Source organism: Dermacentor andersoni, chromosome 1 (assembly GCF_023375885.2).
Source record: "Dermacentor andersoni chromosome 1, qqDerAnde1_hic_scaffold, whole genome shotgun sequence".
In the NCBI taxonomy this organism is placed as follows: Eukaryota; Metazoa; Arthropoda; class Arachnida; order Ixodida; family Ixodidae; genus Dermacentor; species Dermacentor andersoni.
This window is the reverse complement of record NC_092814.1, coordinates 31,843,281-31,859,687: the sequence shown is the minus strand read 5'-3', so window position 1 is coordinate 31,859,687 and position 16,407 is coordinate 31,843,281. Positions and strand designations below refer to the sequence as shown.

General features: G+C 43.0%; 1 protein-coding gene across 3 annotated transcripts in view; it reads right to left on the bottom strand.

The window, feature by feature from the left end:
• The window catches only part of LOC126543828 (armadillo-like helical domain-containing protein 3), a 71,650-nt gene that overhangs the window by 36,287 nt on the left and 18,956 nt on the right, over nucleotides 1–16,407 (bottom strand). For all 3 annotated transcript variants that reach the window (XM_055061295.1, XM_050190949.2, XM_055061296.1), the window contains exons 12-17: nucleotides 15,260–15,320; nucleotides 14,424–14,476; nucleotides 4,811–4,886; nucleotides 3,439–3,514; nucleotides 1,663–1,761; nucleotides 158–216 (exon numbers count right to left, since the gene is read on the bottom strand). In XM_055061295.1, the coding sequence (XP_054917270.1) occupies nucleotides 158–216; nucleotides 1,663–1,761; nucleotides 3,439–3,514; nucleotides 4,811–4,886; nucleotides 14,424–14,476; nucleotides 15,260–15,320 (424 nt within the window). The remainder of the gene's footprint in view (nucleotides 1–157; nucleotides 217–1,662; nucleotides 1,762–3,438; nucleotides 3,515–4,810; nucleotides 4,887–14,423; nucleotides 14,477–15,259; nucleotides 15,321–16,407) is intronic.

The window sequence follows — 16,407 nt, the reverse complement described above, 5'->3', positions numbered from 1 at the left end:
AGAGGATGCAAGATTCAGAATACACCATCTTTTGCTTATCCTTAGGCCAAGCCTTACCTGCAGTGAAGGAATAACTTTTTTCAGACTGTACTATTCATGCATAACTTACAATAACAGTAGCATAAGCAAAATAACTAGCAAAAAAGCAAGCACTCACTTCAGTGATGCAGGTAAGAATGATGAACCCAAGCTTAGTCGTGTTTGCATTGGCTTCAACTGAAAGGAAAAAAATTTAACAACATATACTTGAAGAGTGTGCCAGGTAACAAATAACCAGAAAATCATACGCATTCTATAATAGCAGCAGCCATCACACTATGGTTAAGTGAGATGCAAAATTTCATAAGCTGTGTACTCATGTTACATCTGCATTTTCCCATTCATAATTGCAAAACCAAAAATCTGTTTAAACACAGTCCTTGCCCCTCAACGATGCCATTTTCCATACTTACCATGCACAAACATCAAGTCATTACATGCTACTCCAATCCCACACTATATAACAGTCAAAAAGAGGCAAGTGCTTGGGTCCTTGTATGGATGGCTTCCAAGAGCTTTCAATAGAGGTTTGTATCTATGGTAAGTAAATTTTCCAGAAACTGCATTCCTTTATTACAAGAAAGCCAAGCTGAACAAAGTCGTAAACAATTACAGTCTCATAACAGAAACATTCAAAATATTGGCAGCGCTACTGCATAAGTGCAAAAAACACCTCATTTGAAAGTTTCTTGCACAGGACATTCTGGTGCTGTAGAGCACCACAACATTACAAGCATATCAAATTTAGGACAACACAAAACTGTCCTGTGTAGACCCTTCCGTATTTAATCAGTTGGTGCTATAATTCATACTCGCTAATCGTAATATCACTCTGCCAGATAATGCTGCAGAAAATAAAAATAACACAAAAGAATACTGTATTGTGAGAGATGGGATAATGTTCGCCTCGTAAATATTCTTCTGCTGCTGGGCAAATGTTGTGTAGACAAAGCATTTCATTCAAGGAAAAGAGGAGTTTCTTGGAAAACCAGAAAAGTCATCTTCCTACTGGCAACTTCAGAATTCATTACTCGTGCTCACAACAATGTCCAAATAAAAAAAGATGGCTACAACATCCAGGTTCACGGCGGCTTTTTTACTTGGTGCTGTTGGCGCTCGAATTAGATGGAGTCGCAAGCAGCTTGCTGAGGAGGCAATAGGGCCTCATTAACTCATTATAACAATACAGCCTCATGCTTTGAGTAGTCAATTGAATCACTTTGGCCCTGAAATCTGCTAGCTTCCTGGTTAACTCAGATGGTAGAGTTCACCGCCCCAAAAGGAAGTTGGTCCCAAGTTCAATTCCTTTAATCAACTTCACTAATGTGCCAACATACTAAACTATTCGGAGCTCCGTCGTAGCAATAAAGCAAATGAGCAATGTAAGAAGTACCACAACTACAAAACAAAGCAAGGCTCTGATTACAAGTTGAAGAACGAACTATGACGGCATTGCTGCTGAGCAGCCAGCAGCTACTAAGCATATACCATGCCCATGCAGAAAAGGTCATTAAATAGGCACAGCAGCTGGGTATTGTCCTCATGACAAATGTCACAGCTAAAGTGATACTTCTATGAACCAGTTACCAGTACATTTGCAATGGTCCTGCAAACTGGACCCACCTTTTGTTTTTTGCATTACAATGGAACAGAACTCCAGGAATGTGACAAGCAGGTTGGATGGCGGCTGATCCATGGTATTGACATCAACAGGGACTAGGTCTGCACGTATACAAAGCGAAAAGAATTCGGCAGAGACACCTAAGACTGCTTACATGTGGGAATGCAAAAGCATCGTACCGTTTGTAGACTTTGGAATGTCATGAACACGCTCATTGCATGCACTAGGCACACCTTTAGTCAGCCAGAACCATGGAGCTACTGTAGCATCAGGGAAGCATCCTCGTCTCACACCCCGGAGGCCCGGGTTCAATTCCCACCCAGACCAAAATGTGCTGAATTTTCTTTGCAAAGTAATTAATTTACTTTGTTTGCAGGAACCTCCCTGAAAAATTTGGCATCCATCCGAGCATTCTTTTATAAGTTTTTACGCTTTGCGCCATCAGCCAATTTTGGTACCATCTTTTGGTCACGCCGATGCGGACAGATTTTTGTGTAACGGGGCATATAATACGTTCACTTTAAAAAAGCAATCAATTACATGTAACAGTTCTTGCAAGAGAGACTGCAAACAAGTAAATGGGCTATCTATTCTATCTGTCTAAAATTGCTCATGTATACCATGATTTGGGTGCATGTTAAAGAACTCCCAGATTGTGAAAAATCAATCCTGAGCCCTTCACTATGGCATTCCTCAGAGCCCACAGTACATCTTCGGGATTTTAAGCCCCATAATTTAATATCTTGTGCTACTTAAGAAAGTAAAGGGGGCATTCAGTAAATTACATCACTGAAATTCACCACTAATTCAAATGCCTAACATTATGACGGAGCGGCAAGGAATCAATAAAGCTGGCAAGAGGAAGCTGAAAGAGGTCTTCATTCTACAGTAGGCATGATAGGGTTGTTGCTATGATTATAACAATATTCAAGCTTATTCAAGGTTGTTGCTATGATTACAACAATATTCAAGCTTGTACTAGCTTTCCCAATATGCTAACATATTCCATTCAAGCATCAAAAATGCTTCTTTCCATGGGTTTCTTCCACAGCTGGTTTTAGACTATAATGACAATGCATAAACCAATATGGCAATAGTCAAACGCACTTATATTGCACTAGTAAATAGGTGCCCCCGAATTAGATATCGCATGTAATTCAATATAAAAGTTTTATGAAAGTTGACCAGGAAAAATATATCGATTTGGCAAGGTCATTTTTCTTATTTTTTTACGGAACTCACGAAGTAAGGATAGGCACGCTGATTACCTATTAGCGGAATGTCCCGACGTCATAAGTCCCACATCCATAGACCAACACAGGCAGGCTCTCAAATGCAGCAATGGCTGATGTACTCGTAAGTATTTTAATATATTCTTCCAGCTGTTGGCACAGCATGGCTTGGTGCACGGCCATGATGCGAGAAATTCGTGTACATCACGCGCAATGCACGCTACCAGTGAAATTAAAGGTTTGTTTATTTGTACTTCCTCAATGATAAGCATGCTAGCTGCCTATGCACACAGGAAAGTCAACTTGTAGACACATTCGGCACTGCGCAGGTTTGATCTGTAAGGTGTATGCGCAATTTACATTATATACATATTAACAATGTACAGAAATTTTTCTATATAATGGATAAGCTGGTGTAACTGGGTTCAATATAACTGGGTTTGACTGTACAGCTATCATAACAAATACTGAACAGGCGATGATAAACTGCAACATGTGCCCTCCACAAGGGAAGGGGTTACTAGAATGCATTAGCAACTGGCTCACCATGTGGCGAGTGTTCCGTAGGAGATGCAGCACCGCTGGTTGGGGCAGATGCAGTTGCACAAGACTCTGTCTGAGACTGAGCCAACAAAACAAGAGTTCAATAATAACTGGAAAGCAAAACATAGAAAGAAGCCCAAGCCAACCCCACCTCTCGACCCCATAGATGCATGCACAGTGGAATAATAATAATAATATATGGGGTTTTACGTGCCAAAACCACTTTCTGATTATGGGGCACGCCGTAGTGGAGGACTCCGGAAATTTCGACCACCTGGGGTTCTTTAACGTGCACCTAAATCTAAGTACACGGGTGTTTTCGCATTTCGCCCCCATCGAAATGCGGCCGCCGTGGCTGGGATTCGATCCCGCGACCTCGTGCTCAGCAGCCCAACACCATAGCCACTGAGCAACCGCGGCGGGTGCATGCACAGTGGAGGACAGAGGGGCCATTGCCCCCCTTAGCCTGCTTAGAGCAGGCGTCACTAATCGAGTGTGACCCCTGCATAGTTGCTAGTTCCCTGTTTCATGGCTGACTTAGACCCTTTAATGACTGACTTTGCCTTTTGTTAAACAGGGTATTTCACTGTCTACCAGCTATGCTTCGATCATTCAGCATTAGTCAAAAGAATGCAACGCTTTTGCTTTTAAATAGGTGAGGACAGAATGCAAAAGTGCTAGAACTATTAGTCAATTATCCACCTGTATTAGCATCCTGAGTTGAGAACGCCTACAGTTGAGAACGCCTTGATAAGCACAATCTTTAAGTGTCTTTATGCTAAGGAGAGTTCTGAAAAGAAACCTACACTACTATGATGATGCATCATCATCATCATAAAAACTTTATTGTAAGACTGAGGAGTTTGGAGCACGACCCGGGCCCCCGCACGACCCCACTGCACTCAAGCGTTTATGTTGCTTCGCTCCATAACGCCGGCAGCCCGATCAGTAGCCATGGTGATGCAACAATCAACACCTTGTGGATCTTCCTAGTACAAGATGAGAAAGCAGTTAGTATTGTTTCTTTCCACCAGTTTATATAATAGTGCCTGGTCCATGGCTGCAGGCCACTTCAAATAACCTGTGGATAAAATACATATTGCACAACAGCCTAGCACATTGAAATGTAGAATTATGATAAGCAATTGTTCCATGGTAGCTTTTCATTGCTCGTTGAACGTCTGCAAAATATCCCAGGGTGGATAGCATGCCATAAGGAATGTGGAAATGGGGGGTGGGGGGAGGCACTGCAAGGTATCTTAATGAAAAGCACTGCATTCTCTTAGGTACCGTCCCACCCTAAACTAAAGAAAAAAAAAAAGATGCCGTATTTCAACGTCTACCCAAGTAAAAAATAGGAAGTACAGTGCCTCACATTTGTCAGGATCGTTATGAAGTTCCTGTTTAAGTGAACAGCCTCATACAGGGCAAGAAGAACAGCATCATCGCTCCTGAATGAAATAAAGAAGTACACCAAAATTAACAACACACTTTACATCACCAACAAACAAATTTCAACTGGTATAAAAATCAGAAACAGCAAGGTTGTAAAAGCTAAAATAGTTTGGTATATCCAAATAAGTTAAAGAAGTTAAACTGACTTAAGCAGTTTCTCAACTAGAGAAAGAGCTACTTAGCAAAAGCATGTCAACCACAGCATGACCAACTATGCTTAGGTTTTATTGGGTTTTCATATGCCAACAGTGCTCTATGTCACCCTTTCTTTGTTCTTTTTTTTCTTCCTTTAAAATCTTGTTTGCTGCAAACCTGAAGCGTCATGCACCAACCAGCCTCTCCATTTATTCTCATCAATGAAAAGAGATCCCGCATGGCATGGTCTCCAAGATTAGCTCCAGCCAATCAAATGACCTCCTCACATTGTCTCCCGTGAGATGGACATTTAAGACGGGGAGTACGCATGCATGAACACTCTCTGCTGTGTGCTGCTGCATCATAATGTGACATGTGTGACAGTCGTGCCTGGCACAAACAGACCAGTTTCGCAACTGACAATAATTCAGAAACATTTGCTCTGGCAGCCCTTTGCAGTTTTACATTAAAATGTCGAATAGCGAAAAAGAAAGAAAATCAGATGCAGTAACAACATTAGACACGAAATGAGCATGAAACGAAACAAGAAGTAGACGTAAGATGCATCAAACATGCAACAGAAAAACTTGTTAACCATTCACAAAGGCTTGTAGCAGTGTGTGCCGAGTTTCCACATTGTTCAGTTCAGTTTGTTATATTTTACAGCGAAGCTGAAAGTGGCTAGGGTTCCAAGTATTTCTTGTGTGCGTCAACAAAAACTATCATTATCAATGGCTCATACCCCCGTAAACAAGGAAAAAATGCAATGGCTCATAGCCCCATAAGGCAGAGGCTGCAAGAACTCATCATAGTGAAGCGAACAGTGCTTACATTCTTTCCAATCACGCATACAACATAGAGAACAGCAAAACACTGTCATCATCAATGGCTCATAGCCCCGTAAGGTTAATGGCTACAACATGTATGCACATTTGTCCTCTTGACTTGCAAGAGGACAATGACCGTGACTGTGGGGATGGATGTCTGTGCCATATAAACGAAAGACAGAATTGTGATATCCATTGCGCATATATCTCCAGGCACACCCAAGTGTGATATTGAGAAGTTCATGACCACGCACTTTGCATGGGTGATCCGTGATAACACTACCCCGGTGATCATCATTGGAGACTTTAATGTGAAATTTCAAAACCAGACAAGAAATGGTTCACTCAGTTTGTTCTAGAAAAGTTTAGTTTGAAGTGTCACACAAATCAATATGATAAGCAAAATTAAATTATGGGGTTTTACGTGCCAAAACCACTTTCTGGTTATGAGGCACGCCGTAGTGGAGGGCTCCGGAAATTTCGACCACCTGGGGTTCTTTAACGTGCACCTAAATCTAAGTACACAGGTGTTTTCGCATTTCGCCCCCATCGGAATGCGGCCGCCGCGGCCGGGATTTGATCCCGTGACCTCGTGCTCAGCAGCCCAACACCATAGCCACTGAGCAACCACGGCGGGATGATAAGCAAAATGAGAACAAGGTAAAAGCGAGAGCCAACGTTTTGACAAGCGGAATTGTCTTTTTCAAGACCTTGAAAAAGACAAGTCCACAGGTAGAAGTGTTGGCTCCCGCTTTTACCTTGTTCTCATTTTGCTCATCGTCTTGAATTTCCATCTCCCACCTTCCCTGTGTTTTTCCTGGACACTAATCCAAGTCACTCAACTACTCAACAATAGTTGTGTAAAGATTTAACTTTGACCAAGATTCTGTGTAAGGTTGTAACCAAACCAATCAGTATATATCCCAGTAATCGCAAAGCTGCCGTGACTGCCATTACCAAATGATGAAAATAAATACATTTACCCTTGTCTAACCCTGTGTGATATGCTACAGCTTCGCTGGTCATCCACCTTCACAGAGTGGAATAGCTCCTCAATTTTTATTACTTTAAAGACCTCCGAGAAAGGGCATTACATAAGGGGTAGTTAAATAATCATTTACATAAACATAACACTGAACCACGTTAAGTAATGCACAAATACAAGTGTTGCTTATACAATACATCATCATCATCATCATCATCATCATCAGCCTGTTTTATGTCCCCTGCAGGATGAAGGCCTTAACTGCGATCTCCAATTACCCCTGTCCTGCGCCAACCGACTCCAACTAGCGCACGCGAATTTCCTAATTTCATCGTCCCACCTAGTTTTCTGCCGTCCTCGACTGCGTTTCCCTTCTCTTGGCACCCACCCTGTAACCGTAATGGTCCACCAGTAAGCTAACCTACGCATTACATCACCTGTCCAGCTCCATTTTTTTCTGATAATGTCAATTAGCATATCGGCTATCACCGTTTGCTCTCGGATCCAAACCGCTTTCTTCCAGTCTTTTTAACGTTACGCCTAACATTCTTCGTTCCATCGCTCTTTGCGCGGTCATTAACTTGTTCTCAAGCTTTTTTGTCAGTCTCTAAGTTCCTGCCCCATATGTCAGCACCGATAATATGCACTGATTGTACACCTTACTTTTCAATAATAATGGTAAGCTTCCAGTCTGGAGCTGGCAATGACTGCCGTATGCGATCCAACCCATTTTTATTCTTCTGTGAATTTCCTTCTCATGATCAGGGTTCCCTGTGATTAAGTGACCTAGGTAAACGTACTCCTTCACAGACTCTAGAGGCCGACTGGTGATCCTGAACTCTTGTTCCTTTGCCCGGCTATTTATCAATATCTTTGTCTTCTGCATATTAATCTTCAATCCCACTCTTACACTCTCTCTGTTAAGGTCTTCAATCATTTGTTGTAACTCGTCTGCATTGGTGCCGAATAGAACAATGTCATCGGCAAACCGAATGCTGCCGAGATATTCGCCGTCAATCTTTAATTCTAAGCCTTCCCAGTTTAATAGCTAGAATACTTCTTCCAAGCAAGCAGTGAATAGCATTGGAGAGATTGTGTCTCTTTGTCTGACCCCTTTCTTTATAGGTATCTTCCTACTTTTCTGGTGGAGAATTAACGTAGCTGTGAAATCTCTGTAGATACTTTCCAAGATATTTACGTAAGCGTCCTGTACTCCTTGATTACGTAATACCTCTGCGACTGCTGGTATCTTGACTGAATCAAATGCCTTTTCGTAAGCTATGAAAGCCATATAGGGAGGCTGATTGCACTCTGCGGATTTCACGATAGCCTGATTGATGACATAGATACATTGCATTGTAGAGTATTCCTTCCTGAAGGAAGCCTGTTCCCTTGGTTGACTGAAGTCCAGTGTTGCCCTTATTCTATTGGAGATTATTTTGGTAAATATTTTATATAATACTGGGAGTAAGCTAATGGGCCTATACTTTTTCAATTCTTTAATATCTCCCTTTTTGTAGATTAGTATGATGTTTGCATTCTTCCAGTTTTCTGGGGCCCTTGCAGTCGATACACTTTGTATAAATAGCCGCCAATTTCCCAAGCCTTATGTCTCCTCCATCTTTCATTAAATTCACTGTTATGCCATCTTCTCCTGCCACTCTTCCTCGTTTCATGTCTTGCAAGGCCCTTCTGACCTCATCGCTAGTTATAGGAGGAATTTCTGTATCCTGTTCATTACTGTTTCTAATTGAGGTATCCTGACTCCTCTGGGTACTGTACAGGTCAGTATAGAATTCTTCCGCTGCTTTTACTATATCTTCGAGATTGCTGATATTACCCTGCTTATCTTTTAGTCAATGCAGTAGGTCATTATTATACACTGTTACGTTTGATAGGAAAAAAACATAACAATAACAATGAACCATCTTAAAAGGATCATGAACCACTCCTCAGGCTTGGGGAAAAAAACACAATCTGCAGATAGCATATGGTGTTGTGAACATCTTAGCCAAATTTTGCAACCCTGTGCGGTACAAGGAGCTCACAGGCAGAGCACGACTCTCTTTCAAACAAAGCAATGTCATAGCCATCGGGTCTCGCAGATTTCGATTAGTTTTGAACACTCAACTAGCCTCAAACCACGCGAAACTTAGAGGGACCCAAAACGATTTTCACGATTCTGTACAAACGTACTGAGTCATTAGGGTAGGTCTTTCTGATCATTAATTGATGCATCTAAGTGTGCCACGTAATGTCTGTAATTTATTACACGGTTTTAAATATGTACATCGCTTTCGACCACACCACGCCACTCAGATACCGAGTTTTCAATCGCCCCTGAGCAGTTGACGTGAAATGACCATATGACGCCAGTAGGGCAAACTATCCGACTGGCTGCCCAGGGCTCATCATCAATCATTTTTCCAACTTTATGACGAACAAATGTTGTTCGTAATAGTTGGAATGTTAGTTCATTTGTTTCCATAAAAAAGAATGTAACAGAAAGAGAATGCACAAGGACAATTTATCACTACGCTGAAGACTTCCAGCACATGGCAAGTGTCATCTGCTTGTGTTACAACGTGCTCCGTGTTGACGAGAGCTCCGTGGTCAGTGTTCGTCTCGATCTTCCTTTTCGAGAGCACCATGGTTTGCCCTTGTTACGTTGTGGGCTGCAAACGTTGAGACTGGCAAAATGTCAACCTGCAACATTGTGTCCCTCTCAAGGCAGCAGACGAGCGAAGTGGCTGCAGCACATCGGACTGTCGGTATCCGATTGGTGCCAGAATTTGCGTGCTTACAGCCGTTACATTAAGCCGGAGGACTACTACCACAACAGTGTTTGGCATGTCTGGCATGTCAGCCCAAGCGGACTGGGCCTGGGCTTTCAAGGGATGAGCGGAGGCACAAACATGAACAGTCTGCATGGTGCAGCAAGCTGGTGGCACAGAGCTCAACCAAACAAAGAACTAATATAGCAGTAACGAAGTGTATACTACTTTGCTTCTGGTGTAAATTTTTGGTAGGAACGTAATCGTTAACACGTTGTTTTTCTAAATGTTTAAAATAGTAGCGATAGTAGTATGGAGGTGCTTTAGTTTATGGCTCCACCCATCCGTCTAAACACCCAGCTCGCCTGTGGTTACTGGAGTACTGGACACACTCAATGTGCACTCTGCGGCGCGCCTAGAGCCAACTTCCATCACATAATGTTTTTATGCCCTGAGCTCCAGCCACCCTCCAAGTGGCAACTCACTGACGTCAAGGGATGGGGGACCGCAGTGTCTAGCTCCAACCTAGCCGACCAAATACGGCTGGTGGACTGGGCTCTGAGGGTCACCGAGGGCCACAAACTCCTGGACACCCTACACGCGCCCGAGCCCCCTCACAACTAATGATGTAAAAAGGCTCAAGTAATGAATGTTTACCACCACCACCACCTCAGCGCTGCGACAGAATGCTCATAATGCACGATGCTTCAATAGCTCTCGCTTGGGATCGGCTGCCAGGTGGCTGGCAGAGAGAATAGAGAGGCTTTGCACGCTGGCTCAAGACAACCGGAAGTAGATAACACGACGTCCCATCATGACGCAGAGCCAGTGAAGGCGGAGCTTAGCCCCAATCACTAGGCAAACGAGCTGAGGAGAAAATGCATGGCTATGGAGGAGAGTAACTTGTAATCGTCCATAGCACTCTTAAAGGGCCCCTCACCAGGCCCCATAGCAAATTTTGGTTATACGCTGGTAAGTTGTTACAGGTCCTCTAGGGAGCATTCTTCCGCAAAAATTTGCGGAAGAATTTGACACACTCTCCACTCACCCCGTCTAGCCTCCGCAAGCGAAATTCCTTCCCTGCCTCCTCCCATAGCGAACCTCGAGGATCGCATGACGCATACGTCACGGGCCCCGCCTTCATTTTTTTTTCTCCTCGCTTTTTCGCAGCGTGGCACAATCCCGCTGACGGCGTCACGCGCAGCTGTTGCGATTGTTTCGTTTCACGCAGCGCACAATTTTCCGCATTGTGTATGAGGACACCTGATAGCAATATAAGTGCTACACGAATACTGAGGCAGACACAAATGGATCACAGAGCATGATCCCGCTCTGGAACACGGTAGAAGATGACCTAGTTTCAGTGTCTGCGCGTGTGACTGCATGACGTGGGAACAAGCAGATGAAGGTGTTGCCTTGAATAATTCTCGAAGTCACGCGTCATCATGACCGACGCACAGTGCAAACATGTGTAAGTAGGCGCACTAGCACGTGCGCGTCATCCTTGGGCTTGGAGCGCGGTGGCCGCGAGGAGAAGGGAAAACAGCGTTCGGTTTGAAATTTCAGATCTTTCCGCAGCATGTATCGATGTAATACTTTGGAGACACGATCATTATCACGTGATGTATGCTCTGCACTTGTCAGCTCAAGATGGCCAGACCTGGTGAAAGGCCCTCTAAGATGAGATGCTTCACCAGATTATGGTGCGAGTGATTTACTGTAGCTGTACCCTACGCATCTACAAAATTTGCCCAAACCGGTTCAAGGACCCTTGAAGGTCAGCCCACACGTAAGCTTGCCAGCGCATGCATATCCTAGCTAAACGCCTTGGCAGACATCGTTTCGTAGTCAGCTATTGATAGCGCTTCAAAATGCCTATTTTAATGTGGTTACTATATGTCGGTCAAGTTGGGGCAGGACGGAGCCAGTCCACACCACATAGCATGGCTGTACTGGAGCACATGAGCTCGAGCATGCACTCCAGGCCTGTCATGCACATAGCAAATGTGCTATACTGGCTATACGCACTACAGTTACCACAGTTGCATGTAGCTGCATCTGCTGTGCAGCATAGATACCGCGGCCACCATGGGGTGTCGCGACTAGCCCACTCGCTTAGGGTTCCTCGATAACCGTCTCACCCACTGGAGAGGAGGTGTGCATTGAGGCACCCTAGCTCACTGCGCTCACTACAGCTTGCTGAAAACGACCGAATGCTCCGAGTGGTCTCTGTGGCTGACATAGCTTCAGGTGCATGGCAAGCTGGCCCGAGCACCAACAACACACTGGAGCAGGTTGTCTGCCTCCTACGTTGCACACCTTAAAGGTGGGTAGCCCTCATAGTCAAAGCTCGTTATATTGGGAATCCTTTCAATGCGAATCCACAGTGCAGCATCCAGCGCTTACCCGATGTGGGCACAGCCGACATACTTTCACTAGCAAACATAAAGACAATGTTTTGTTCACCCTCGGAAATTGTGTGATTGCCATAGTGATAAGTACGAAAGAAAATGTAGTACTTTCCACTCGGTGCAAGAAAACACAGCCATGCGTAGCTATCTGGTACACTGTAGCACAGAAAGGGATGAGATACACTGAACTCAACCGTAAGTTGAGGGATAGCCTCTGAGTTTGGTGCGTCGTAGGTACCAAAATTGGATGTAGTGGCATCTACGTTAACCAAAATCAAATTTGACCTGCCAACCACAGTGACGTTCAGTAGACGGAGCGTTGTGGGCACTACCCACTCCACCATAGCCTTTACAGTGCAAGGCAATGAACATGGAGAGGGAGCACTGCAACAGGGATCAAAGGCGATCTTTGATCGCCAATAACTCCGCTTCTGCTGAACGCAGTGAATCACTTTTCCCTGCAAAGTATTTCTAGAATAGTCTATTATCACTTCAAACACTCTTCTTGACTTCTATAAAAAAGTATTTCAGGGCACCTTTAAGCAATACAAAAATACAAGAAAGTGTTACTTATACAATGCAGTAAGCTATTGTTATCCACTCTAAAGTTCGAGGTATTATGTCAGACGTTGCAAAAATAAAGATGAGCAGGTGATGGCAACGATTTCTTTGGGAAGGCCGTTCGAGTCTGTGGCAGTTCGAAAAAAGAATGGTGAGAAAGTAGTGGTTCGCACACATGGACACAAGACTTGCTACGGGTGCAATGTAAGCTGGTTGAGTAAAAGCACTGAAAACTTGTGCTAGAGCGACAGGCTAGCATTGTGGCAATGATAGCCAAGGGGTGATAGACCGCATTGCGATTTTAGTGATGTAACGCTTGTCATATGAATACCAAGAATGATGAACCTAGCCGCGCGATTCTGAACCAATTCCAGTGCATCGATGAAGTATGCTTGATGTGGATGCCAGACAGCTTATGCATATTTCAATTCTGGTCAAACAAGTGGTTGATATGCGATTAATTTTACGTGCTGTGAAGCGTGGCAAAAATTACGCTGTAGAAAACCTGAGGTTTTGTTAGAAGCTAACATAACGTTTGTGACATGAGTACGCCAGTGCAAATCATTACACACAGTGACACCTAAGCATTTACACCATTGCACTAATTCCAGGGGTGTGCTATCCTTTTCGTAAGGAAACACGAGAGGGTTAAGGCTTCGAGAAAATGACATTATTTCACATTTTTTGGCATTAAGAGCCATTAACCAAGTGTTACACCATTTTAATATGTTAGAGGAATCACCCTGTAAAGTTATTTGATCAGATATATTCTGTACATTGCGATAAATAACGCTATCATTTGCAAACAAGCAAAAATTATTAGACACATGTAATGGTAGATTATTAATACATATTAGGACTATACAGCCCTATACAGCTTCTATTTTACACGGAAGCTGTATGTGGCAGTGTGGTCAGTCTAATATGTCATCCATAGAACAGCCACCAATGCAGCTTGCACTGGAGCCCCAGAGCAGCCACATGACCACAGCATCAATGAGAACATGTAGCCGGATATCAGCATTAGTAGAGCCAGCGCAGCATATAGGAACATGTGTCCAATATAGCAGAGAGTAGAGTACAAGTACTAAGCTCAGATATATAGTGAAGCATTTGCAAAGTCTTGGGTGGATTTTGAGCAGTGGCAAACAAGACACTTAGGACTTCCAACGAGTGTGAGAAGTCCCTCAAGCAGCTTCACTGTCTGTAGCTCAGATTTGCATACAACTGTGAAGTCTTCTTTTATGATTCAGTCACTCACATAGAAGTAATAGGTAATGTGTTGTCTCACTGTCAAATTCTCGTCAAATGCTGTCTCATTTTCGTAACATCTTGAATGACCCGCCTTCTTCCATCACACTAACAGTGCAAGGACAAAGATTATTTTCTCTCTTTTATTTGTTCACATGGTTAGCGGCTCATTTTTTTTCCTCTCCTCGCCAACAAGGGCCCACACAGCCTGGGTCCACATCTGCAGATGATTTTAGCTTTCGGCAGTGTGCTTCCTTGCAGTGAACCAGAATGAAAGGAAGCACAACTTGAACCTCAGTGACTGGAACAACAGCTGAGGCAAGAATCGGTTAAACTAAAGGTTTTCAGGTCATCACATACTGCAGCAAGCATGTCTGCGATTCAGGCAAACACGCATCACCCATTTGTTAACATATTAATGTGTTATTTGTGTATGGATTATATACCTAGAAGGTACAGTCTCAAATTTAAGAAGAAATAGGGCAGCTCACACACAAGCTTATATGGTGTGTGTTTGCTCTTGTGCATGTACATGTTTTTAAGCATGTAGGCAAAAATGTGTGACAGCACAGAAAGACAATTAACAAACCTTCCGGAGTCTTTCATGGGTGCTCCCTCATCAGTAAGGAACATGGTGCCAACCTGAAACAAGAATGTGAATAGCTATAAGAACGCTACATGTCTGAGGAAACAAAAGGCAATATAAACTCAGATTTCTTTGCATTCTAGAAATCTGCAAGACTTTAATGAAATAAAAGTGATGTTCCATGCAGCTGTTCTTGCTGGCATGAATGAAGTGCCAGATGTGTGCTGCAATTTTTTTTCCAACAAGGTTTGTTACAGTGCATACTATAAAATGTGCCTAAATAAATGCATGCAGACCTGCTTCATACAGAAACTGCAGCAAGGCATTATGGAACACTCTGGAGAACAAAGAAACTGAGGATTGCTGACACACTGCTGACATACCGATGTGTGAGACTAATACCACAATTTCTTTGTGCTGTAGTGAACAGATGCAGTTAGGTATTGCTGTTAGTGGAGCTAAAATGGTTGCAGCTTTATGTCTGAGTATCCTCTTTTTTTTTTTGCATTGTCTCTTGAAATAAAGTCAATTTAAAGATAGCGCTCATCCTGTTCCCCTTGTCTTTTTAAAATTATCAAGTTTAAGTGTAAATGTCTGAAGGGACCCAGACACTTACATCAGGCCTGTGTACATGACCCCACACTAGCCGCCAAATGGCTTCATGTACACTTTGGCTATGTGTCTGCTGGCCTGGGAACATTTTTAACAGATAGCACACTTCACCACTGCACAGAATGTGTTCAACATCACTGACTTGAATCGCAATATTTCACTCACTGCCAGCTCTACAACAAAACCACACCAGCTATGACTATTTTACTAGAAAGCTTTAAACTTACAAAGTTGGTTACTGTAGACAAGAGACCAGCTTGAGGCTCAGCTTGTTCTTGCAGAAATTGTCTGAAATGCACACATTTCAACTAATAGCACAGTTTCGGAAAAACGTTTCAGAAGCAGCTAACACAACATAAGTAATCATGCACAGTAGTACAACCTCATGCAAACTACAAAGGTAACTCCCTTTAAACAAATTGCACAGTGCTATAACCTCATATAAGACATTGAGCTAACACTTTCTTAAACAAATGCCACCTATGCAGCACAAGCAGAATTTGCATTAAATTTTGCAGTACCATTGCCTGCAAAAGTTTATGGGACATGGGATTCACGAAAAAGCTGAATTCCTGCTACGACTGGGCACATGACCAAAATTTGAAGCTTCAATCTGTAATAGGTGTCGCGACCTACACAGTGGTTTATCAAATTAAACACCCTATGTTGCAACAGAGCAGAAACTTGGCATTTGTCGTGGAAACCGTGTTCTGTAAACATTTGCGGATGACTGTACATCCTTGTAAATTTTTAACAATTTCATCTATGCATCAAACTGTTATTCAGTCAGCACCGAGTGTCAGCACAGGGGCAAAAAATGCTTGTGCTGAAAGTGCTAAACAGTGTAGTTGTCTACCATGCTACTCCTCTGACAACGCACAATCCTTGCTGCTTATCAGCTCATAGTTTTACCTGTATACCCAGATAACTGGAAAAAGAAAAGCATGCACACTACCACTTAACTATGACACTAGTGCAAAAGAAAAGCATGCACTTTACCACTTAACTATGACACTAGTGCAAAAGAAAAGCATGCACACTACCACTTAACTATGACACTAGTGCAAAAGAAAAGCATGCACACTACCACTTAACTATGACACTAGTGCAAAAGAAAAGCACGCACACAACCACTTAACTATGACACTAGTGCAAAAGAAAAACATGCACACTACCACTTAACTATGACACTAGTGCAAAAGAAAAGCATGCACACTACCACTTAGCTATGACACTAGTGCAAAAGAAAAGCATGCACACTACCACTTAACTATGACACTAGTGCAAAAGAAAAGCATGCACACTACCACTTAACTATGACACTAGTGCAAAAGAAAAGCATGCACACTACCACTTAACTGTGACACTAGTGCAA